General features: G+C 49.2%; 1 protein-coding gene across 1 annotated transcript in view; it reads right to left on the bottom strand.

Moving 5' to 3' along the window:
* RPN2 (ribophorin II) overlaps window positions 1-25,864 on the bottom strand; it is a 60,130-nt gene that overhangs the window by 30,149 nt on the left and 4,117 nt on the right. The window contains exons 2-9 of the mRNA XM_062204174.1: window positions 25,523-25,716; window positions 13,062-13,157; window positions 12,475-12,650; window positions 7,680-7,755; window positions 6,736-6,870; window positions 4,354-4,530; window positions 2,866-2,984; window positions 367-472 (exon numbers count right to left, since the gene is read on the bottom strand). Coding sequence (XP_062060158.1) covers window positions 367-472; window positions 2,866-2,984; window positions 4,354-4,530; window positions 6,736-6,870; window positions 7,680-7,755; window positions 12,475-12,650; window positions 13,062-13,157; window positions 25,523-25,716 — 1,079 coding nt within the window. The remainder of the gene's footprint in view (window positions 1-366; window positions 473-2,865; window positions 2,985-4,353; window positions 4,531-6,735; window positions 6,871-7,679; window positions 7,756-12,474; window positions 12,651-13,061; window positions 13,158-25,522; window positions 25,717-25,864) is intronic.

Genomic DNA, 25,864 nt, shown 5'->3' with positions numbered 1-25,864 from the left:
CACCCAGGCAGCCTTGCCGCAGGGTTCCAGATGTGGCACTTGACGCTCTGTCTACCAGCTGGCACCACGCCCGTTTCTAAACATACCAAGGCCTACGCATAAAGGCATAAAATGAATTATTTTAACTTTCCTACTTCATAATTTTATGGAAGATAGGTAAGGAAAATGAATAATTTACAAATATAACCAGCCCCAAACAAGTTCTCAATACACTGCCATGGCTAGGTCTGTCAAACAGCGTCATTCAAACCTGTCCCTCTGTGTACAGTCACATTAGCATGGTCACAAACAGAAGACACCAGATGAGTAATGTCGGACCTTAGCCAGCTCACTGCCCCACACATCAGGGACAAGGAATGCACTCACCTCTACAGCATTGGCAATGTAACGGTTGTCGCCTTCAACTTTGACAGAGAAGTCATAATAGCCACTGGAAAATTTGACATTCATGAAGTTTAGTTCAAACACATCCCTGTGAAAGACGACAAAAGGGTTAGCAAGAACTCCCACAACAAGCAGGTGCTATGAAGCCTCTCCTTGCAACAGTCCCAGCTACATCCCTCAGCTCCTCCACTTCCTGCCCCACCATGGGGAATCCCCCTTGCTCCACCACAAGTTACCACGTGGGGAAAACTCAGCCCCCTAAATCAAACTCCCTCCTAAATTTCCAAAATTTTCTTGTCTGTTTCCTCCTCAGCTCCTAAACCCCAACTCCCTCTGGCAGCTTCCACAGTTTAATACAGGTCAGACCAACCTAGAGTGGGATCCTAACTACATTTAGAACAACAAACACAGAGGAAATACTCTAAAATAGTCAAATCAGCTTGGTGCACTGGAGTATCATTGTGGGTGATTTTGGGGTATTTCAATTTTTCCATGTTTTTTTGTGAATTTCCAAAAAAAAGGGACATATCTTACTTTAATTAATAAAAAAAATTAACAATAGGATGGGTATTTGGCACAGTGGTTAAGTCCCTGCTTGGGACACCCACGCTCAACAGCAGAGTCCATGGGTTCAAATCCCAGCTCCTCCACTTCCAATCCAGCTTCCTGTTAATGTGCACACCAGAAGGCAGCAGACGATGGCTCACAACTTGGGTCCTTGCCACCACATGGCAGACCTGGTTTCAGTTCCAGGCTCCCGGTTTCAGCAGGGCTCAGCCCTGACTATTGCAGGCATTTGGGGAGTGAGCCAGCACATGGAAAATCTCTCTCGGTTTGTCTCTCAAACAAAATAAAAATAAACATATACTTTGAAAAAATTAGTAGTAAGGGAGAAAATCCCTAACTCTAACCATAGAGCAAAATCCCATCACTTTTACCACTCCATATGTCATTCCTAAAAATTATTTTGCTTTTTAATTAAACAAAGTGCTTATGTATATTTATGACTAACAAATACATATTTTCCTTAAAATGCAAAACTTCTGATATCTTAATAACTGAAATTTCATATAAAAACTGACTCTTAATTTAAAAAATTTACATAGCAATAATATACAGCCATTAAACATGCTTGTAGGATATTTAATTCTAGGGGGAAATGTTCGTGACATACTGTTAGAGACAAAGCATATAGTCTTCATTCAATTTTTTTTTGGACAGGCAGAGTGGACAGTGAGAAAGAGAGACAGAGAGAAAGGTCTTCCTTTACTGTTGTTTCACCCTCCAGTGGCCACTGCGGCCCGCGCACCGCGCTGATCTGAAGCCAGGAGCCAGGTGCTTCTCTTGGTCTCCCATGCAGGTGCAGGGCCCAAGGACCTGGGCCATCCTCCACTGCACTCCCAGGCCACAAAAGAGAGCTGGACTGGAAGAGGGGCAACCGGGACAGAATCCGGCACCCCGACCGGGACTAGGACCCAGTGTACCGGTGCCGCAGGCAGAGGATTAGCCTATTGAGCTGTGGCACCGGCCATCATTCAATTTTAAAAGTGTGTTTAAATAAACAGAAAAGCAATCAACAAAAAAGGACTATCAAGTGTTAGAAGCTATGATCTCTGAGTGACAGAATTATGGGTAATTGGGGCCAGCGCTGTGGCATAGTGGGTAAGGCCGCCACCTGCAGTGCTGGTATCCCATATGGGCGCCGGTTTGAGACCCAGCTGCTCCACTTCCGATCCAGCTCTCTGCTATGGCCTGGGAAAGCAGCAGAAGGTGGCCCATGTCCTTGGGCCCCTGCACCTGCATGGGAGAAATGGAGGAAGCTCCTGGCTCCTGGCTTCGGATGGGCACAGCTCCAGCTGTTGCAGCCAGCTGGGGAATGAACCAGCGGATGGAAGGTCTCTCTCTCTCTGCCTCTGTCTCTCTAACTCTTTCAAGTAAATAAATAAATCTTTAAATAAAAAAAAAAGCAAATAAACAAACTAAAAAATCCTTTCCTGAGGCATTTGGTGCAGGAGTTAAGATGCTTATTGCAATGTCTACATCACATATCAGAGTGCCTGGGGTCGAGTCCCAGCTCTGCTTCCAATTCCAGCCCCTGCCAGTGCACACTCTGGGAGGCAGCGAATGATGCCTCAAGGTACTTGGGTCCCTGCCAACACAGGGGCGGCCCTGACTGAGTTCTGGACTCTCAGCTTTAGCCTAGCCCAGCCTCAGCTGTTGTGGGCATTTGGGCAGGGAATCAATGGATGGAAGATCTGTTTGTCTTTGCTTCCTTCCAAATAAAATGGAAAAAAAAAATTTTTTTTTAATCCTCATATTTATCTACTTTAGGATTTTGCTATCAGTAATCAAAATTTACTGAACTGAAATTTAGGTAAATTTGTTTTCCTAATCTTGGCAATATCCAATTAATCTGTTATACTGGCTGCAAGCTAAGTTCCCAAAACAAACAGGCTCTGCAAAACCGTGCTCAGGACTCACCCGACAGGGGTGAAAGTTGTCTTTTGGAGGACAGTGGCTCTGGAAGCAACAGATTTAGCATGTTCTAATTTCACAGTGGCCTGAGTCAGAGGCTGCGACAGAACATTGGAGACTTGCAACTAGAAATAAACAGAAAAATTATCTGTAGCAACAAAGGCTGAGAGAGAAGAGGATTTTGCTTGTGGGGTCCTTTATCTACAGGGAGCAAGCCCTGCAGGAGAACACACGCCTTCCTTCAGGAAGTTTCACTGACCTTTGCTCTGCTGCCTGTCAGAGATCCAATACAGGAGGAACACACTTGGGTCAGGAACAGGATAGACCACAGAACGCCAGCACTGGGGAGGACCCTGTCCCAGTTTCCAGAAGGCACGTAAAGCCCAGGGAAAGAGAACGACCGAACCCAAAATGACACAGACAGCTACATTTCCAGTTGACTCCTTTCCTGCTCTACCCTTCTACCAATCTCTTTAAAAAAAATATTGTCAGCAAGAAAAACGCTTTAGGAAGGTATCAGCCATAGGAAACCGAGTAAATACGGATTAACATTCTTAACTCCCATTAGCTGAATGTCAGCTATATGCCCATCATGAGCACGAAACAGACAGCATAGTTCCCATTTCACAGATAAAGAAAGTGAGGCACAAAGAGGTTAAAGGACTGCCGGTGAAGTGGTGGGTCCAGAACTCACACCGCAGTCATCAAGCTCAGAGCTAGTGCTTTGTCCACTTTGTCCCCTCCCGGCCCCGTGACTCACAGTGAGCTATGCCAGTCAGCTTACTTTCCCAGCCCCGCTGAGGGGGGCTACAAGCAGGACATCTGGAGAAGGCGGACCACGCTGAAGTGCAGGCCACGTCCTCAGGAGGCAGTCTGCACTGGCCCCAAAGCAGATGGAACTCAAGGCAAAGGGGCCCCACGCGGAATGCCAACAACATGCAGACAAAAGTTAGGTTATCACTGCAGTGCAAACAAAATGCCCTCTCTAAGGCAACATGTAGCACCGAAAGAGAGGTCAGTGGTCCCTGCTGGGGGTGGGGAACGCTTCCTGTGAGGGGGCAGGAAGAGGCCAAGCACCCAATTAACAACTACCAGCGTGGGCACTAGAATCACTGGGGAATTAAAACAGCTGTCTTAGTACAACGTGTGCAGCAAGTATGGCCCAGGGAAATGCATTCTGTACACAGACATCTCTACACAGCCGGAGTTATGGACCCAGAAATACAACTTTTGCACTTAATTTACAGCAAGCCTGTCCTATTTTAAAGCTTCGCAAGGGGAAAAAAACTAACAGCTTCTTTGGCTGATTTGAAGGGGTCTGTGGCCCACCCAGCAGGCACGTCCCCGCTTCCAGGCGAAGGGAAACGAGTCGCGCCTTGGGTTTGGCCGGCCTGTGCTCGTGGGGATGCCAGCTGGCTGTGGACCCGACTCGAGGCTTCGGAAAGCCCTGCACCGGAAAGGGAGATCAGCATGTTCTGGGCATGGAAGTCGTACCCGCAGGATGGCCTGCTCGTGAGCGTCGGAACCGGAGCCCTCAGACACAACTACCACTGGCACGTGGTAGCGGTTCTGGGAGAGGGCGGCGGCAGCAGAGGCCACGCTGAAGGCTTCTGAGAGCGAGTCGAAGTTCTTCTTGCTGAAGATGGTGTTCATCAGCTGGATGACCTGGTCCTGAGGGACAACAGAAACACAGCTGGAGAGCGCCCGCCCCCGCCAGATCCCTGTTAGTCCTTAGCTGTTTCGCCTGTGCCTCCGGACGGTCCTTTAGCCATTAATCCCCATATTCTGCATTAAAGCAAACAGGCTGCACTTAAAGTTCAAACCTGGATTCGGTTGGTTTTCTGTCTTCCACTGCAAACTGAGAGGCAGGCCGTTTCGTGAATGGCAACTCCTGAGATGCGAAGTATAATATAAACTACATACACTAGCACGCACGTGTAAAATGCCTGTATAATAAAAACTACATACACTAACTTGAATCTTGACAAAAAGCCTCAAAGAGCAATATTGCCAAGCTTTTCCTAATGGGGAAACTGAGGTGAAGGGCATTTGAAATGGAAAACAGAGAAGGCGGTGAGGGGAGTCCAGCATCCCCCGTGGGCTGTTCTGTCCGCAGAGCTCTCCCACAGGAGAAGGTTCTTTCCTGACTCCCATCACCCTCCTGGCTAAACCACCTTCCCTCACAGCCCCTCCAGCCAGGAAACTGGGCTAGGTCTGTATTTCTAAGGCCAAACTGTATAGCCAAAATGCATATTATTAGAAAGAAATGGAAATAACTCTCCAGTAAGAATGAATGGGCGGCTTAAGGAGAAAACGAAAAGCCATTTTTAAGAATAGTACCTAAAAGGCATTACTAAAATGCTGGGGTTGTTTACCGAGGAGGGAACATTTTCCATCCCAGTCAGCTCTGCTTTTTTAAATTCATCATCTAACAAAAGAACTCCCTTGTTCCTGACAGTGTTATTCACAGTCAACTTGAAATAATTCCCCTTAATTGTGCCAATCACATTCTTCCACCGCTAGGCTGCTGACATGTGAAAATGGGTGACTGTTCACCAGCGCCGTTGTGTCAAACACAATGACAGCAAAATTACTCCAGCCAAATACCTGGTCAGCAGCAGCTTGAAAATAAAGCAAGAAAGTTTAAGCTATATATGTAGAATGGTGCTCATTAATCCACTTTACGGTGTATAGAGAATCCTCAAATCATTTGTACCATAAGATGCTGAATTCCTGAATTCTCACCCATGACAAAAATGAGACGACAGGATATTGTTAGGCCTCCTACACTTAGGCTAAAGGAAAAGATAGAAGAAGAATGCAAATAGACAAATAAATTATTAGCTCATATCATCTGGAGAAAATAATTCAAGTTATCCAAGACAGATAATTATTTTCTGTTAAAAGAAATGAAACCTAAATCTCTCCTACAATATAATAGCAGCTTGTATTTTAAGGACTTCAGGTCAAGGGTTAGGAACCTTTCACAAAAGGTACAAAGAAGGTTCCATTAGACTTCCCACATACAGGCCACCCCCCAAGTTCCTGCAGGTTAACAAGCTCCTGCTGAAAAGAGAGCTAGGGAATAAACTCCTGGGGGATGCCTGGCAGAGGCAATGTGTCCATCAGCCAGGATTAGTTGCGATGTAACCAATGCTGGGCATGAGGAGGGGGGGACAAGGCAAGATTTTCAAGTAGAGGACACTTCTCAAGAAAAAGAGGGGGCCGGTGCCGCGGCTCACCAGGCTAATCCTCTGCCTGCGCTGCTGGCACCCTGGGTTCTAGTCCCAGTTGCTCCTCTTCCAGTCCAGCTCTCTGCTGTGGCCCGGGAAGGCAGTGGAGAATGGCCCAGGTCCTTGGGCCCTGCACCCACATGGGAGACCAGGAGGAAGCACCTGGCTCCTGGCTTCGGATCGGTGCAGTGTGCCGGCCACAACGCGCCGGCTGTAGCGGCCACTTGGGAGTGAACCAATGGAAGGAAGACCTTTCTCTCTGTCTCTCTCCCTCTCACTGTCTAACTCTGCCTGTCAAAAAAAAAAAAAAAAAAAAAAAAAAACAGAGAGAGAGAAAAGAAAAAAAAAAGACAAAGAGGATTTACATGGGCCACCAAAGTGAAAACTTCATGTGACAAGCAGGAAGGAGAGGGACACGACAGAGATAAAGCTAGTACAACACACTTGGCCGTCTTGCCACCACGTCCTGACATGCACGTACCCCTCACAACAAGGGTGACCACTGGCTGTCGCCTGCCCCACTGACACCCAGCAGGCGTCTTCTCATTCTCATTCATCCAACTGCAGGATGTTGACACCCCACACCCCTCTCTGATGACAGTGACAACCCCTTTGGGTGTCACGCCTGAGAACTGTTAGGTACCTCCTTGATGGACGGTTCAGTCCCCACATGGTCCATGAGTCTGTAGGTGGCAGCCACAAATAACGCTGTTGTTTCCAGGCCTTCTTCAAACTGGAGATACACGCCCCCCAGCTCATCCAGGCGAGCAACGAGGTCCTGTCCCAACAGAAGAGGCGCACAGTGAGGTCAGGCTGGCATGGACGCCGGGTGGAGGGATCTCCCGCTCTAGGTCTGAACATCACCTGGTCGCTTGGCACTTTCTCAGAGAAGGTGCCCAGGCAGACAGTGAACTGTACTGTACAGAACCTGCCCAAGCCCAGGGCCACTGTGCAGGCGGGCAGGCCAGGCTACAGTGCACCAGGCAGCATTACAACACAGATGGAGCCCATGGCCATCTACTGGACAGCACCTACAAAGCACAGCACTTCTCTCTCTCACTCAGGGATCTAGAGGACGAAGAAAGACACACTGCTCTCCCGAGCAACAGGACCAGGACAGGACCAGGACTGCCTGTCACTGCTGGCCATGCAGTCCACAGCAGGGCTCCCCAGGCAGCGGGGTGTTCTGGGCAAATGGTGGAGGGCTAACAAAAGTCACAACCACTGACCCAGCGCCTGTTCTGTACAAGATACATCAGAACCTCCCCTGTGCCTACACCCACCTCATGAGAAAACTGAGGCCAGGGGCATAACTTGCCTAAGAATACAAAGAAATGGCAGGAGAAAAATCTGAATTCTAGGTTTGTTGGGCTCTCAAACTTGTGGACTCTTAGACTCTACCTACAAACAGCTGGAAAAGCAGTTTGTTGCCTGATTAACTCAGCCTAACACACACTCCCTGGGACATACTGCCCTCATATGAAGAACTCAAGTGTGCTGTGGAGACAGAGAACGTAACCGACTCCAACAGTCACACGTGCATGGCTCTTCAGGAGCTGGGACCCATCTGACAGAACACATGCGCACCTCGATCTCCTCCACGATGCTCCTCAGGTCAGCCTGCTGGGACAGGTGGGATGCTGTCTGCAGAGCCTGGATTGTTCTGGAAGGTAAAGAGCAGAACCCAATGAATGCCAAGTCTCCTTTCTCCTTTCCCCGTCTCCACGTATGGATAGTTGGAAACTGCCACAAAATAGCCTAGGCTTGCTTTTTGGGGGGGTTTTGGAGAGGCAGAGACAGAGTGAACTCCCCTCTGCTGGTTCACTTCTCAAATGTCTGTGATGGATAAGGCCAAGCTGGGACCTGAATCCAGGTCTCCTATGTGGGTGGCAGGGACCCCACCCCTTGAGCCATCAGCACTATGCCCCAGGGTCTACACTGGCAGGAAGCCTAAGTAAGCATCTGAAGGCAGGGACCAAACGCAGGCACTGACAATGGGCATTTCTACCAGCAGGCCAAATACCCACCCTGCTCGCTCCGATTCTTCAGAAATATAAGCTGATCTTAGCCTTTAAGGAGGTTAGTTACAATCCAGCTGGGAAAGATGTGACAAAGATTACAAAAGATTACTCTAACTTGAGAAGGCAACCCAGGTAACACAGCCAGCAGTAGGAACTGCGGGCAGAGAAGGAGCACAGGTCCCTCCCCCCCCCCCCCCCGCCCCAGGAATTCTAATTTGGTCCAAGGGCATCACATACAAAACACTGAGGCTGTTCAGCAGTTTCTTCTGCTCCTGGCAACCAGCAATCTGTGTTCTGTGTCTACAGCTTTACCTGTTCTTCGTGTTTCATATAAATAGGACCCTAAAACATGTGATATTCTTTGTTGGGCGTCTCTTACTTAGCATCATGTTTTCAACGCTCATCCCTTTGTAGCACGTAATCAAAACTTGGTTCTTGTTTATATATTCATATATTTTAATCCATTTATGAGTGTATGTCTACAAGATAAACTTTTGAAGGTGGAATGTGATACATAAGAATTTTTTAAAATCAGGATTTATTCTGTTAATGCAAATAACTTGGAAAATATAAATGGTGCCTTTTCTGGGTGAAATGGAGAATGCTGAGGCCCCCTGGTGGTTACACAGATGGTTGCTCAACCCTGGACTTGTTCCCCAGTTCCCTAGGGACACCAGGGCCCTGGTATGAAACCACTCTTATCAAGTCAACATGACAGGGAATGGAAGGCGAGGTTCCGGCCACTCATGTCAAGATCATAACAATTTAGGTCCCCCTAGGGAAAACTAATTTCATGGAGATGACAAGCTGGAAAACAGAGGAGTCCCAGTTAACAGGGAAGCCTCCAGAATACTCAGGGGACGCCTGTTGTTATAATGCACTTGAGAAATGAAACCTGAATTTCCAAACAAGAGACAAATCCACATCTGCCCATGGGAAACAAGGAGCTTGGTGAAGCCTATAAAGACAGCTTGGGAACAACTTTGCAACTGGGGCGGGTGCTGTGGCTCAGCGCGTTAATGCTCTGGCCTGAAGCGCCGGCATCCCATATGGTCGCCAGTTCGAGACCCGGCTGCTCCACTTCCAATCCAGCTCTCTGTTATGGCCCCTGCACCCACGTGGGAGACCCGGAAGAAGCTCCTGGATCCTGGTTTCGGATCGGCGCAGCTCCGGCCGTTGCGGCCATCTGGGGAGTGAACCATCTGATGGAAGACCTCTCCCTCTCTCTCTCTCTCTCTGCTTCTCCTCTCTCTGTGTAACTCTGACTTTCAAATAAATAAATAAATCTTAAAAAAAAAAAAAAGAACTTTTCAATTAAGATATCATTTTCCTGGGGCCGGTGCTGTGGCATAGCGGGTGGGGCCGCTGCCTGCAGTACCGGGATCCCATGTGGCTGCCAGTTCGGGTCCCAGCTGCTCTGCTTCTGATCCAGCTCTCTGCTATGGCCTGGGGAAGCAATAAGAGGATGGCCCAGGTTCTTGGGCCCCTGCACCCACGTGGGAGACCTGGAAGAGGCTCCTGGCTCCTGGCTTTGGATCAGCACAGCTCCTGCCATTGCAGCCAGTTGGGGGGTGAACCAGCGGATAGAAGACCTCTCCCTCTCTCTCTTTCTCTGCCTCTCCTTCTCTCTCTGTGTAACTCTGACTTTCAAATAAATTAATTAATTTAAAAAGAAAGATAGCATTTTCCTCTGCTATGGAACGAGTGTGGGCCGTGCTGGTGGTAACCTCTGAAGTCTCAGGATGAAGTGAATGCGCTGAGCTTTAGAGAAGCCACGTCACTGGCTGCAACGCCGGCCTCCTCCCCGGCAGCAGCGCAATATTCAAACAGCACCAAAGCAGACCCTGTGTGCTAACGTTCGCAGATGACTCAGACTGGCTGCTGAGGGCCCACACGAAGCTTCACAGAGTGCATTCAAACCTGCAAGTGCTTTCTTGTTTCCACTCAAGTTCATGAACAAACACTTCCTAGAATAAGTCCACTTAAATACAGAAGGCCCATTCAGAAGAACCTTAGTTTATATCAGATTTCCTCAAAAAGGGCAAATTAGTAAAAACATTAAGGACTTCTACCAGTTCAATCTTCACAATAACCCTATGAAACAAACATTCTCCAGGTTTAATGAATCAAAAATCCTGATGCTAAGGTGAGCTAAATAGCCCACTTGGGGCCACAGAGGTACTGAGTAGACGTTTGGACTTGAAAACAACTCCACCTGGGGCTGGTGTTGTGGCACAATGGGTTATGTCACTGCCTGTGATGCAAGTATTCCATACTGGAGTGTCAGTTCAAGTCCCAGGTGCTCCTCTTCCAATCCAGTTCCCTGTTAACCCGCCTGGGAAAGCAGTGGAAGGTGGCCCACGTGTTTGGGTCCCTGCCACCCTTGTAGGAGATTCAGATGGAGTTCCAGGCTCCTAACTTTGGCCTGGCTCAGCCCTGGCCATTGCAGCCATTTGGGGGAGTGAACCAGTGGATGAAGATCTCTCTGTCTCTCCCTGTCACTCTGCCTTTCAAATAAATAAAATAAATAAATCTTTACACCCCCCCCCCAAAAAAAAAAAAATAGATCCGCCTGATGCAAAGCATGAGCTCTTTCTACCTTAGTGCTTTCTCCCTGACAAAAGCAACTGGCGTGTCATTTTTTAGGTTTTATTAATTCTTGCTGGGTACTTACCATGTGTCAAGTTCCATAAACACTGTAGATAAAGCAGCTTACGATCTAATACGGAAATAACCACAACACAACCAAGGCAGTAACCAGTCAGCTCCCTAAGAGGAGCCTAGGGAGGAAATGCTCTAGAGAAGGAACTCCATTTCCTGCGTGCCCACTAGGAGCCAGACATGGCACTGGGCTCTCATGTCAACCACCTGCAGGTGGGGCGCACAGATGTTAGGAACCTGCCCGAGGTCACACAGCAAGGAAGGAACTCACTGGTGTTCAATGCAGTCTCCCTGACTCCCAGGGCCGTGGGCTTGCCTTGTACGTCTTCCTTTTCTGGGAGTTTGAGGAAGACTTTCTTTTGTGCTTAAGAGGCCAAAGTGACTATTCTGCAGTAAGGCAAGTACAGTGACATCATGACATGAGATGTGGTGACCAGGGAAGAATTCTACCACAAAGGAATTATAGCAGAGATGAACATATGTGGTCTGAAATCAAAAGACCAAGGGGCCAAGGCCTGGACAAAGTGTGTACAAAAATCCCAGCCCCCAAACACTGACCCCAAAGTCACTGTTTACCAATCATATGAATGTGAGGAGGGTGTGAGGGAGAGGGAGAGAGAGAGAGAGAGAGAGAGAGAGAGAGAGAGAGAGAGAGGCAGGCAGGCAACTGACAGTGGACCCTGCCTTTACAAAGCTGCTAGTTTAGAGGAAATCTGGTTGTTGGCCAACAAAACTAGAGAAGCATCTTCCTGTTCTCAAAGGGCAGACCGGTGTCACCAGCTTCTTCCAAAACAATGGACAGGCCTCCAGGTCCTCCACCTGCTCTTTCAGGGGTGGCAGTCACGCAGAAACACACAGAAAACAACAAAAACCCGCTTTCAAGGAGGAATTTTAACGTTAAAACAACATGTATTATCATGTTTCAGTTTACTACCCTGAAATCAGTTACATTCCCTTTTGTAACAAACAGGAAAGCTGCTCAGTCCCTTTCCTGGGGGGTGCCAGTCCAGGGCAGTGGAGTGTAGCTCCCACAGAACCCCACCCGCTGAGGCCCACGCTCCCGCAGCCTTCTCTACAAAGCTCCCACTGCCGGCCACGCCTCAGCAAGACATGCATGTGGCCCACCATGTCAGAAGGCAGCTGTGCCTCTGTGTGCTAGTTTCTGGCTTATTTAGTTATTTATTTGGAAAGGCAGAGAAACAAACAAAAAAAAAAAAAAATAGAGAAAAGACAGAGTTCCATCTGCTGGTTCACTCCCAAATGCCTGCAACAGCTGGCACTGGCCAGGCTGAAGCTGGGAACTCAGAACTCCATCCGCATCTCCCACATGGGGGGCTGGGGCCCAAGCACTCGAGCCACTATGGATGCCTCCCAGGGTCTGCACCACCAGGAAGCCAGAATCCGAATCAGAGGCAGAAGCTGAACCCAGGCATTCTGTATGGGATGTGAGTGTCCCAGGTGGCATCTGAACTGTTACGTCCAACGCCCGCCCCATGCCCTCTGCCTGAGCAGCTGCAGAGGCCTGCACCTATGTGAGCCCCACAGGACATGATCTCACCTGGTTTAACTTGGCATTACGTCTGCCATGCCCAGCAGAGGACCTGACACACAGATGCCCAAGAAATGGTTCCTGCATCAACGGATGAACCCCCCGAGGACAGCTCCCAGGAAGCCTGAGAAGCCTCAAGATGACAACTCACGCCAGTACAGTCTCCTCCTTGGCGAGACGAGCAGTAAGGGCCCCGAGTGCTTCCTGGGACGCGACGGGAAGGCCAAAGCCACTCAGGGCGGCCACTGCATGGTAGATCTGGGCCACGGAAGAGTCTTCACTGACAGTCGCCAGAAGCAGGTCTTTGGTCTCATTGGAAACAGAGATCTGAGAAAGGATTGGCAGAGTTTCTGGTTCTGGCAATGTGTGATGAGCTTGCCCTACGTGGCACGCAGAGCAGCTGCCAGTCACACCCGCCTCACCAGATGTGTCCCCACCAATCCTCAGACAGCAGAGAGAAACGGCTGCAAAACCCCAGCTCCCCTCTCCTTAAAAGCTGCTGACAAGTTACTTACATGGGTCTCCTGTGTTCAATACAGCGATTTCCAGAAACCTGGTATGGGGGCTATTGTGCACATTTTTAGATGTTTAAGGGCAATGGGAAGAAAAAGCCAAGCCCTTCCAGAGCCACAGTGGCAGCAGTAGGGGACAGTTACAGACCCACGAAAAGTCAAGGGGCCCTCGAGGGATGTACAGATGTGCTTCAGGCTTGCAGTCAGAGCAGGAACCTGGACTCACCTCACACCCTGAGAGGACCTGGCTGGACTGGGAGGCGTAGAACAGAGAATCCACATTGCTGGGGTCAAGGTTAGATTTGATGAAGGCGCACGCTTTCTAAACAGAGGGAAAGTCAATGGTAAGAGGTGACATACACAGTGACTGGGCAAAGTCAAGATGGTTTTAACATAAGCAAAATTCTAAGCCATCTATAAGACTTAAAGTACAAACTACATAAAATTTCATTCCTGCAAGCAGTTTTTTCTGTCGGACACTGAAAACACCCCAAATTGCTGACTTCACGTAAGGAGTAACTGGCCTGCAGGTTCAAGGCCCTCTGAACCCTAGGAAGGAAGGAGAGAAGCCTCTTCACCAATCCCTTGCTCTGGCCATGACCTCTGCTGGACTTTTTAAATTTTTTTTTTTTTATGATCTGTGTTTATTTTTTTATGAACTTTATTTTTGATAATGTACTTTTAAAGTTACATTATAGTCAAAGGCTTGATGCCCCACCAGAAGTAAAAAGACCACAGTTCAGCAGGAAAATAGGCCAGAGTTACTGCAAATGATCAGTTGAAAAGATGCTCAACCTCACTCAAAGTAAATTTTAAAATAGTCACAAAATCACTCAACTATAGTAATATATAATTCTTAACAATATGGCAAAAATTTAAAACAAAGTTTGATCAAACACTGTATTTGCCACAAAACTGATAGATGTGGGCATCTTTCTTTTTTTATTATCTGGCTTTTTCCATTTTAATTTTAGCTCCTCCACATCAGGGAGAACATGGGGTTCTGTCTCTGTGGACACTTTTTGATGAACACAGGACCTGTGACAGATGTCACCGTCTCCTCATTTAACGGAAAACAGAACTGGGGCTCGCAGTGGCTTAGTAACCTGAGGAAGACGTCAAAGCCAGAAGTGACCCCAACTATCTTGGGGTCTCCACTTGGATATCCTCAGCAAATCTAAAGTGAGCCTCAAACCCCCCACGTCTCCCACTGGACTTCCCGGCTCTCGTACAGGCATCAGCGCGCATCCAGCTGCCCAATCAGAATGCTGGGAATCGTCCCCTGCCACGCCCTTCCTCTCTGAGTGTGTCAAGTCCGCCTCCTTTTTGTTTCTCAGGCCCAATCTCGCCCCCTGGCTTCTGTCCGCTGCAGGCAGGCAGGCAGGTCCTCGCCATTTCTCAACTGGATTGTCGCAATCACTTCCCAAGTTCTCCTAACCCGCACAAGCCGTTCTGTAGGCCCCTCCAAGAGGGCTCTTCCAATACGCGTACGTCACTGTGCTGGCGACTGCAAAAGCTCCTCGGTGCTGCCTTACCCAGAGTTTCTGCCACAGCACAAAATGCCCTGCTGACTGGTCCGCCCTCCCCGTGCCCGAGGTACCACCACACTCGCTCACACCCCCCAGCAGACTGTGTCCTGCAGCCTCCAGCTCCCCCAGGCTCAGGAGCCTGCTACCCCCCTCCCTTGTCCTTGCTGTCAGCCAGACCAGGTCCTATCTTCATCGGGTGTCACCTCGTCCACAAAGCCTTTGCTGACATCACTGCCAGGACAGATCCCTGGGGGCAGGGATTATGCTGAGTGCCCGTCACAGTGACTGGCACAAGAAGCGCCTGAAACCCATGGAACTTAGACTCTCTCCAACTCCAAGAAAGATACTTTAATAGCTACATTGCTAAACAGTTTAAAGTAATATAAAATTCAGCTATACAAAATTATATGGTAATGAAAACAGAAGTGGGTGCTTCCGAGGAGTAAGCCAGGGAGCAGGGCAAGGTGGACCACACACAGGACTACTGCTTGTCACCACAGCCATTCTGAATCACCTCGTGTTTACTGCATGCTCGAGTTACTTTTTTTTTTTTTTTTTCCCCAATTTTCATTTTATTTGAGAGGCAGAGTGATAGGGATTTTCCATCTGATGGTTCACTCCCCAAATGCCTGCAACACCAGGACTGGGCCAGCAGCCAGGAACTGAATCCAGGTCTTCCATATGGAATGTAGGCTTCCCAAGCTGTGTCTTAACCCTTGGGAAAAACTCCTGCCCTTTGCATGTGTTACTTTACTCAAAATACTTTTTTAATTTTAAAAATGTATTTATTTATTTGAAAGACAGAGATCTCCCTTGTGCTGGTTCACACCCCCCAAATGCCCACAACAGCTGAGGTTGGACCAGGGCAAAGTCAGAGGTAGGAACTCAATCTGGGTTTCCCAAGTGGTGGCAGGGACCCACAAACCTGAGCTAGGACCTGCTGCCTCTCAGGACGCACAACAGCAGGCGCTGCAATTGGAAGCGGAGTTGGGACTCAAACCCAGGCACTCCATCAATAAGGGATGCAGGTGTCCCAAGTGTCCCAAACACCCATCACTTACATTTTATGAACAAAATGTAAATAAGTCTCAAGTTTCTACCAGAAGCTTGAGAGAAGCCAGAGAGAGAAAGGAGAGAACAAAATACTTCACCTTACATTGATCAGGGCCCTGAAGAAGAAGCAGTTAATCCACCGAAAGAGCCCTTTCAGGAAGACAGGGTATGCTCCCCAGTGCTCTGTCGCCATGTGGTGCATCACTGATAGAACACCAGCACCAAAGGCCCCAGACGGATGATCAGTCAGTGCACCCTCTTTCTGTACACTTAAGAATAGCCAAACACTGGCCGGCGCCATGACTCACTGGGCTAATCCTCCACCTGCAGCGCCGGCACCCCAGGTTCTAGTCCCGGTGGGGATTCTGTCCCGGTTGATCCTCTTCCAATCCAGCTCTCTGCTGTGGCCCAGGAAGGCAGTGGAGGATGGCCCAAGTGCTTGGGCCCTGCACCCGCATGGGAGACCAGGAGGAAGCACCTGGCTCCTGGCTTTGGATCGGCGCAGCGCGCCGGCCGTAACAACCATTTGGGGGGTGAACCAACGGAAAAGGAAGACCTTTCTCTGTTCTCTCTCTAATTCTGCCTATCAAAAAAATAATAATAATAATAGTCAAACACTGCTCTAAGTGTCCTATGTGCACTTCTCATTCAATCCCCAAGCAATGTGTGCGCTAGATATTTTTATTTATTTATTTATTTTGACAGGCAGAGTGGATAGTGAGAGAGAGAGACAGAGAGAAAGGTCCTCCGTTGGTTCACGCTCCAATGGCCGCTGCGGCCGGCGCATCGCGCTGATCCGAAGCCAGGAGCCAGGTGCTTCTCCTGGTCTCCCATGCGGGTGCAGGGCCCAAGGACTTGGGCCATCCTCCACTGCCTTCCCGGGCCATAGCAGAGAGCTGGCCTGGAAGAGGGGCAACCGGGATAGAATCCGGCGCCCCAACCGGGACTAGAACCCGGTGTGCCGGCGCCGCAAGGTGGAGGATTAGCCTGTTAAGCCACGGCACCGGCCAGCTAGATACTCTTAGTACCTTAAGCTTACAGGAGAGAAAACCGAGGCGTTAGGGAGGCAAAGAAGCAACTCATCCAGGGCCAACTCTGCTATGGAGCTAGAACTCAAAGCCGCCTGGCTCCGGAGTCTGAGCCACACAACAGCCTCTCCCAGGAGACCACCAAAAGCGGTCTGCCCTGGGGAACCAGCAAAGCCAACGTGAGCAGCGCCAGCGTCCGAGCTCATGATGCTGCAGGCCGCAGAGTGAGCTCAGGAGGCTCGGGGAGCACTGGAGCCCAGCTTCAGCAGGCCCTCCTGGGCTTTCTAACTGCAGCCGCTCTCCCGTGTTCCAGACTCACCCTGAATGCGCCCTCCAGCTTTCTGCGGCCTGTGTGGACTCCCTAAATCGATGCTTTTCTCTACTCATTCTTCCCTATAACTCCTTGACCCAAGCCCGCCATCAAGACTTATAGGACAGAAACTCTTCCATATTAACAAAATCAAGACATTTTAAAGTAAAACTTCCTTCCATCCTCCTCTCCCCTCCAGCTGCTACCTTCTCCCTTCCCACACAGCCAACTTCCCCACACAGCTACCTAGGCTGGAATCTCCATTTCCTCACTCCACTGGTTCACTCCCCAAAAATCGCTGCAACAGTTGGGGCTGGACCAGTCTGAAGGCAGGAGCCAGGAGCTTCATGTGGGTCTCTCATGTGGGTACATGGGCCCAAGCACCTGGGCCATCTTCATTGCTTTCCCAGGCACATTAGCAGGGAACTGGATTGAAGTGGAGCAACCAGGACTTGAACTGGCACCCATATGGGATGCTGGCACTGCAAGCAGTGGCTTTACCTGCTAGGCCACAGTACTCGCCTCTCCAGCAGGCGTTCTACACACACTGCTCTACCAGTGACCTCTGAGCTGTCAAAGCCAAGGACATTTTCCAGCATCCGTTCCCTGGACACTGAATGGACTGATCGCATCTTATTTAGAAACTGCCGCTGACTTCCAGATTCTACCGCACATCCTGGCTCTCTTCCTACCTCTCCGGCAGCTCCCTCAGTTTCACGCTCTTCTGCCTGGCTAGGGTTCCTCAAGTGCTAGGCACACCTTGCATCCCCCACCCCAGCAACCCCATGTGTGCCCAGGGCTTTGTCCAGAACCTCTCTGCAGATGTCGCTCAGGTCTGTGCTGCAGCCCCAGACTCTCCCCAAGAGCCAGCGACGTGACTCAGAAGCACTTCAAGCTCAGCCCGATGAAGAGCAAATTCACGCTCTCCCTGCACAAACCCAATTCTCCTTCTGTGTTCCTATCTTAGGGGACAGTCCACCCACCCATCCACACACTAGAAGTCAAAGTTCAGGGTCATCCTGCACACTTTTTTGCAGTCTGGCCCTGCAGCCCCTGTCACAAAGCAGGGGAGAAACCCTTCCAAAATGCAAACTGGATCATGACTCTCACTGCTAAAAATCAGTTGTGCTTTGGAGAAAAGCTCTTCCTTCCCTTTTTCCCTTCTCTCTGCCACTCTGTGACACAACTTCCTCTCAGTCCCTCAGCTGTAACGTGCTCTCTGGCCCTGAGTGGCCTCTGCGGGAGTCCCTGCCCTCTCCCTGTCTCTCAGCTTTCCCTGTAGGATTCGGCCACACCCTTCCTCATTCCACGCACAGCTCCTGAGCGCCAAGCACCTGGAGCATGATTACAGCACTCGTCTCTCACGGGCGAAGGCGCTCTCGTGTCTTCCCTGTTGCAGCATACTGCCTGGCACTGGCAGGTGCTCCGAAGATGACTGCTGGGTGAAGCAGCACCTCATTCTCTGCTATCCCTAGCAACGGCCTCGGCGCCTGACCCACAAATACACTCACCATGGGCCAGACAGGAAGACAAGCACGTTGAATGTATTATCTCATTTAACCCTCAGGACACTCCCTAGGGGAGGCAACATTATGCACAGTTTATAGAGTGGGAAAGTGTATGATCGACTGACCAGTGCCTCACGAACACCATCTAATGTCTCTGTTGTCCAAGTACCATCATCTCAACTCTTGCCATAGAATGCATCCAATTTACTTATTCATTTCATTAAAAAGGACATAAAACGAGCCCACTGTTCTTATGTTCTTAATCCTAGAGAAAACTAAACAATATCTATAAAATCCCCCACTCTGATATGCTTATTTTGGCTGCCTATAGTACCGAACTATCAAAATGAGAGATGTTGGGGCCAGCACTGTGGTGTAGTGGGTTAAGCCGCCGCTTGCAATGCCAGCATCCCAGCCACTCTACTTCTGATGCAGCTCCCTGCTAATGCACCTCGGAAAGCAGTGGAGGATGGCCTACCCTGCATCCCTGTGGGACACCTGAAAGAAGCTTCTGGTCCTGGCTTTGGCCTGGCCTAGCCCTGGCTGTTGCAAACATTGGGAGAGTAAACCAGCAGAGGAAAGATCTCAGTCTCTCTCTGTCTCTTCTCTTCTCTCTGTAACTCTTACTTTCAGATAAATAAATAAATCTTAAAAAAAAATAAAGTGTACTTTAAAAAAGAGAGATGTTGTGGCCAGTGAGAGTTAAGCCAGCTACTTGGGATGCCTGCATCCCCTATCTGACGCCAATTCAAGTCCCAGCTACTCTGTTTATATTTAGCACCTGCTAATGCCCCTGGGAGGCAGCAGTGATGGCTCAAGTACTCGAGTCCCTGCCACCCATGTGGGAGACCTGATGGAGTTCCTGGCTCCTGGCTTGAACCTGGCCCACGCCCAGCTGCTATGGCTATTTGAGGAGTGCACCTGCAGATGGAAGATCTCTGTCTCTCTCTTTCCCTCTCTCTCTGTCACTCTGCCTTTAAAAAAAGAAAGATGTTTGCTGTAAATCAAAGCAGCTCTCACCCCACACTGCCATTTCCAGGGCTGCTGCTCTTTCCCCCAATGACCTCTCCGTGAGAACAAGCAAACAGGGCCCCCTCTCTGCTCAGAGGCAGCAGCAGAGCAGGACCAGCAGAGCGCGGCGGGGTGGCCGCAGAGCGCTCACTACGTGCAGCTCTGAAACCCCACGGCTCCCTGCCTGATCACATCAACAGGCTTCCCAGGGAGGACAAGAACACAGCCTGTGAGTCACCCACACATTTTCTCATTGTGAGGGACATCGAGGGAGCTTCCAGTTCTATGAAGCTGAAGTTTACCATTCATTCACTCAGCAAATGGTTGCTGAACACCTGTGTGCTGGGCAGGGGGGATGACAATAAATAAAACACCAATTCAGGCACACCAACTGCTACTACTCTATCGCAGTACTACCACAAAGAGCTACTACTCATCACCTGGCCAGCCATCCTGCATCCATCACCTGTCAGCCAAGTGCTACAGTATCTCCATCCTACAGATGGGAAAATCACAAAATCACAATTCGCTTTCTTTTTTAAAGATTCTCTTTCTAGGCCGGCGTCGCGGCTCACTAGGCTAATCCTCCACCTTGCGGCTCCGGCACACCGGGTTCTAGTCCCGATCCTGTCCCGGTTGCCCCTCTTCCAGGCCAGCTCTCTGCTGTGGCCCGGGAGTGCAGTGGAGGATGGCCCAAGTGCTTGGGCCCTGCACCCCATGGGAGACCAGGATAAGTACCTGGCTCCTGCCATCGGATCAGCGCAGTGCGCCAGCCGCAGCGCGCTACCGCGGCGGCCATTGGAGGGTGAACCAACGGCAAAAGGAAGACCTTTCTCTCTGTCTCTCTCTCTAACTGTCCATTCTGCCTGTCAAAAAAAAAAAAAAAAAAAAAGATTCTCTTTCTTTATTTATTTGAAATACATTTATTTGAGTTATAGAGAGAGAGGTCTTCCATTCACTGGTTCACTCCCTAAGTGACCACAATGACCAAGGCTGAGCCAGGGCAAAGCCAGGAGCTTCATCAATGTCTCCCACATGGGTGGCAGGGGAGCAAGCACTGGGGCCATCTTCCACTGCTTTTCCCAGGCCATTAGCAGGGAGCTGGATTGGAAGTGGAGCAGCTAGGACATGAACTAGTGCCCACAAGGGATGCTGGCAACGTAGATAGCGCTTTACCCACTGACCACAATGCCAGCCCTGAAAACTATAATTCTGAAAGGCTAAGCAAGCTGCACAGGTTACTCAGCAGTGAAATCTGGAAGTAGTCAACATCCTGAAGTCAAAAAGAGTTGAGATTATAAGCTTAACACAGCAGCAAGTATCTAGGATAGCAATTAAAACGCTTCTTTAGATGCCTGCACTCAATACGGGAGCATATGGGTTCAAGTCCTGGCTTTCCGCTCCTGAGCACAGCTTCCTACTAATGCTCTGTGCATCCTGGGAGGCAGCACAGGAACCCCTGGCACCTACACCTTAGATCTGGACTGAGTTCCAGGTGCATAGCTTTGCCCTGGCACAGCCCTGGCTGTTGCAAGCATTTGCAAGCTGTTGCACTCATGGGGGCAACAGGAGCCTAAGTACTTGGGCCATCACCCACTGCCTTCCAGGCGCTTTAGTGGGAAACTGGATGGGAAGCAGAGCAAGCCAGAACCTGAACCAGTGCTCTGATATGGATGCTAGCATTGCAAGCAGCAACTTAACTCACAGCGGCACACTGCAGGTGTTCTCCCCAACACGCACCACCAAAACTAAACATTAATAATTCTACACCCAACAGTATAAACCCTCTACTAGTGCAGACTAGTCTACTTCATATCTCTTCATTTATTCTTTCTACCCTAGTGCCAACTGACATGGCAAATACCAGGGCAGAGGGCTGAGGCATCACCACAAATTGCCCAGATTTGCCTGAGTAAATTATAAATAGAAGCAGACTTTTTAAAATTAAGAACAACAGCTCCGTTTGAGGAGTCTTTGTGGGCACATCATGATTTCACTTTATCCTTATAGAAGTCCAGTGAGGCTGCAGTCAAAACTCCCTGTGCACAGACTGGAGCCAGAATGAAAACCCTGGGGACTGATGCCTGGGCTCTCACTCTTGAGCTAAACTAATTATATCAGGAGGTACATTCACCTTGAGGGTTTACAAGAGTCCAGTCAGGAGGGAGAGCATCCTTAACACGCAGGAAGAAAACACTAGCCACCACCAGAGATAGCTGAGCCAACTGCAGCCCACAGAGCAGGCATTAGCAAGCTCTCTCTGGGGTAGGGGGGGCCAGCCGTTAACATTTTAGGCTCTCAGGCCAGGCAGTCTAGTAACTAACCAACTCTGTGTGTGTTAACAACCCCAGACACACTATATAAATGACACACTATGTAAATGACACACTATGTAAATGACAGGTGGGGGCTATGTTCCAATAAAACTTTATTTACAAAAACAAGCTTAAACCCAGATTTGGCCCTAGGCACCATGGTTTGTCGACCACTCTACTATATAGCACTGGGAGGATGCTAACAGACACTGGGTTGTTTATTTAACCTCTCTGAGGTTTCATTTCCTAATCTACCATAGGATAATGTTTATCAGGCAGAATTAGGAGAATTAATTGAACATTAAGATAGCCAGTGTGCCTGGGACACGGGAGGCACTCAGTAAGAGCACTGATTACTAATGACAATCTGGGGCAGGAAATACAAAAAATAGGCTTAGGATATTGCATGCCATGCCAGAAAGCAAAAGTTTCAACTTTTCATACTGAATCGTATAAGTACACATATGCAAAGGCAAAAAAGGAACATTTTGGGGCTGGCGCTGTGGTGTGGCTGGTTAGGCCACTGCCTGCAGCGCCTGCATCCCACATGGGCGTTGGTTCAAGTACCGGCTGCTGCACTTCCGATCCAGCTCTCTGCTATGGCCTAGGAAAGCAGTAGAAGATGGCCCGAGGCCGGCGCCGCGGCTCACTAGGCTAATCCTCCACCTTGCGGCGCCGGCACACCGGGTTCTAGTCCCGGTCGGGGCACCGATCCTGTCCCGGTTGCCCCTCTTCCAGGCCAGCTCTCTGCTGTGGCCAGGGAGTGCAGTGGAGGATGGCCCAAGTGCTTGGGCCCTGCACCCCATGGGAGACCAGGAGAAGCACCTGGCTCCTGCCATCGGATCAGCGCGGTGCGCCGGCCGCAGCGCGCCTACCGCGGCGGCCATTGGAGGGTGAACCAACGGCAAAAGGAAGACCTTTCTCTCTGTCTCTCTCTCTCACTGTCCACTCTGCCTGTCAAAAAAAAAAAAAAGAAGATGGCCCGAGTGCTTGGGCCCCTGCATCCATGTGGGAGACCCAGAGGGAGCTCCTGGCTCCTGGCTTCGGATCAGCACAGCTCCAGCCGTTACAGCCTATTGGGGAGTGAACCGGCAGATAGAAGACCTCTCTTTCTCTGTCTCTCTGCCTCTCCTTCTCTCTCTGTGTAAATCTGATAATCAAATAAATAAATAAATAAAATCTTAAAAAATAAAAACGGAACATTTTGATCAACAAAGAGAGTAACAGGGTAGGCGCTTGGCAGAGTGGTAGACCACCACCCAGGACGCCTGCATCCCGCATCAGGGTGCTGCAGTGTGAGGCCCAGCTCTGCTCTCAATTCCAGCTTCCTGCTAATGCAGATCCTGGGAGGCAGCAGGGGACGGCTTCAGTGGTTGGGCCCTGCCACCCATGAGGGAGACCCAGATGGGGTTCCTGAGTCCTGGTTTCAGCCTGGCCCAGCCTCGGCTGTTATGGCCATCTGGGGCGTGAACTGGCAGATGGAAGATTTCTTTCTCTCTCTGCATCTATTTAAAATAAATAATTTTTTTAAAAAAAAGAGTAACAAGAGATAGACTGAAAGGCATTAACTGCTACTACCAGTTCTGGCCACGACAGGCATAACAGCATAAAAATTTAAACCACATAGAGGGGGTCTACAAAAAGCTCACAGAAAATGTTATGAAAACATTATGTATGAATTTTTACAAATTTTTATGCCTAAATAAGTGTACCTTTCCATGTACAAACATGGTGATGTGTCCTCACATATCATTATTAGGTTCCCTCACTGCTCATGATGTAGCACAGTAATAATTCAAAGTATTCTGTTATAAATGACGGATGCATAGTACTATCTCTAGTGCAACCACTAGATACAGCAAAAACACATAACCAGCCAATAAATACAAGAGATGTTAAAAAATATCCACCTAAAAGACAGGAAAGGAGGGGAGAAAACAGATAAACAAGTAGAAACAACAAAGTAGACTGACACCCAACAGCACAATTACCTTAAATACAATTAGAATGAACTCCATAATTAAAAGGTTGAAACTGTCAAGCTTGATTACAGAAAGTCTCTAGTACATACTGTTTACAAGAGTTAGGCTAGGCTGACAACCGTAGCCCACTAACCCAAGTCCACCATTACTAAAAGTGAAACAAGCAGACACTACATTGAAAAGATGGACACAGTACTACTTATGAAGTACTTTTGCCAAGAAAACTGACCCTGAACATAATTAAGTCATAAGAACTAATTATCAATTAGGAATAGAAGGAAGTATGTTCAAAAATATCATGAAGATACATACAATTAGTCAAAGGCACATAAAGTGATCTAGCTTATTCCACAGATACAAGGGTATTTCAAAAAGTTCATGGAAAATGAAACTAAAAGTAAGTTTGGGGGCAGGCATTTGGTGCAGGGGTTAAATCATCTAATTCCATATCAGAGTGCCTGGTCTGAGACCCAGTTACTCCACTTCTGACCCAGCTTCCTGCTAATGTGCACCAGGTGGCAGCAGGTGATGACTCAAATACTTGGATCCCTGCCACCCATGTGGGAGTCCTGAACTGAGCTCCAGTCTACTGGCTGCTGTGGGCTCTCTGTCTGTATCTCTTTCAAACAAAATGAAAATAAATAAATGCATGCTATACTACAGCCCCTACATGTTCTATTTTTTAAAAAGGTACATTTATTGTGATGCAACATATTTTTGAAGAGTGGGCATTATGGGACAGCAGCATCCCATATCAGAGTGCTTGGTTCAAGCCCTGGACACTACCCGGATTCCTATCCAGCTTTTCCCGTGCACCCTGGAGGCAGCAGGTGAAGCGTCTGAAGAGGCAGCTACAACAGCTGTGGTGCATGGCATTAACCCGCTGCTTGAATGCCCACAACCAAACTGGAGGGCCAGTTCAAGACCCCCTGCTCTGCCTCTGACCCACTGCCTGCTAATGTACCAGGGAAGGCAGAGAATCATGGTCCAAGTACTTGGGACCCTGCCACCCACCTAGGGGACCTGGATGGGATTCCTGGCTCCTGGCTTAGGTCTGGCCCAGCCCTAGCTGTAGCAGCCCTTTGTGGGGTAAACTAGTGAATGGGAGATCTCTTTCTCTCTCTCTCTCCCCCTGTCACTCTCTTATATAAATCTTAAAAGAAAGATACAAACAAAATGCACTGTATAAGCCTTGTTCAGACTCTGGTTCAAATCAACTAATTATTAAAAAAAAATCAACTTGAGATAACTAAACATAGACTGGGAATTAAATAACAGTAAGGAATTACTGCTGGAGGGCACATTTAGCCTGAACAGTCAAGACTCCAGCAGCACACATCACAGTCCCTGGGTTTGATTCTGGCTCTGTAGGGCTTGCGCTTCTTTACATCCTGCTCACAGACACCTGGCCTGTTCCTTAACACACAGCAGGCACCCAGAAAAACCCATCAGGTGGAAATAAATACAGTAAATACAGGGGCTGGCGCTGTGGCATAGAGGGTAAAGCTGCTGCCTGCAGTGCTGGCATCCCATATGGGAGCCGGTTCATGTCCCGGCTGCTCCACTTCCAGTACAGCTCCCTGCTATAGCCTTGGAAAGCAGTGGAAGATGGCCCAAGTGCTTGGGGCGCTGCACCCTCGTGCGAGACCTGGAAGAAGCTCCTGGCTCCTGGCCTTGGATTGGCACAGCTCCAGCCGTTGCAGCCAACTGGGGAGTGAGCCATTGGATGGAAGACCTCTCTCTCTCCTCTCTGTGTAACTCTGACTTCCAAATAAATAAATAAATATTTAAAAATAAATAAATATATAAACAAACACAGCTTGTGCTGAACTCATCTTTGGTCATCCTCTAATGAGCCAGAGTTTGTTGTTCAGAAGCAATCAAAAGGGACCCAGACAGGGGATGAGGGTTCTCTGAGCCGCTCTGGCTACTGAAACTCGATCGGGCTTACCTTGACATCTGGCACTTGGGCACCAAGGCTGCTGAGTCCCACGATGGAGTAGAAGGCGGACTGCAGGTCTGTGAAAGGGCGGTCCAGCGAGGCTTTCAGTCTCTCCACGTCATGCTTGGTGAGGTAGTGAGTGGGCGTCAGAGCCTGGCTGCCAGCCATGACTGTCAGGACCAGCAGCAACACAGCGCTTGAACCTTGGAGGGAAAGGACTGTTCAATACGCTGCTCTCTACAGAGCTCCAGGAATGACGCGCCCCCTGCCCCCGCCCCTGGCACCTGGGAACCAAATCACCTGGCAGAGTGGGGAAGGGTACGGGGACTGGGTGCGGGGAGGGGGCCTAAC

Source organism: Lepus europaeus, chromosome 10, assembly GCF_033115175.1.
Source record: "Lepus europaeus isolate LE1 chromosome 10, mLepTim1.pri, whole genome shotgun sequence".
In the NCBI taxonomy this organism is placed as follows: domain Eukaryota; kingdom Metazoa; phylum Chordata; class Mammalia; order Lagomorpha; family Leporidae; genus Lepus; species Lepus europaeus.
The sequence above is the reverse complement of the archived record's forward strand: the minus strand, read 5'-3'. Positions and strand labels throughout refer to the sequence as shown.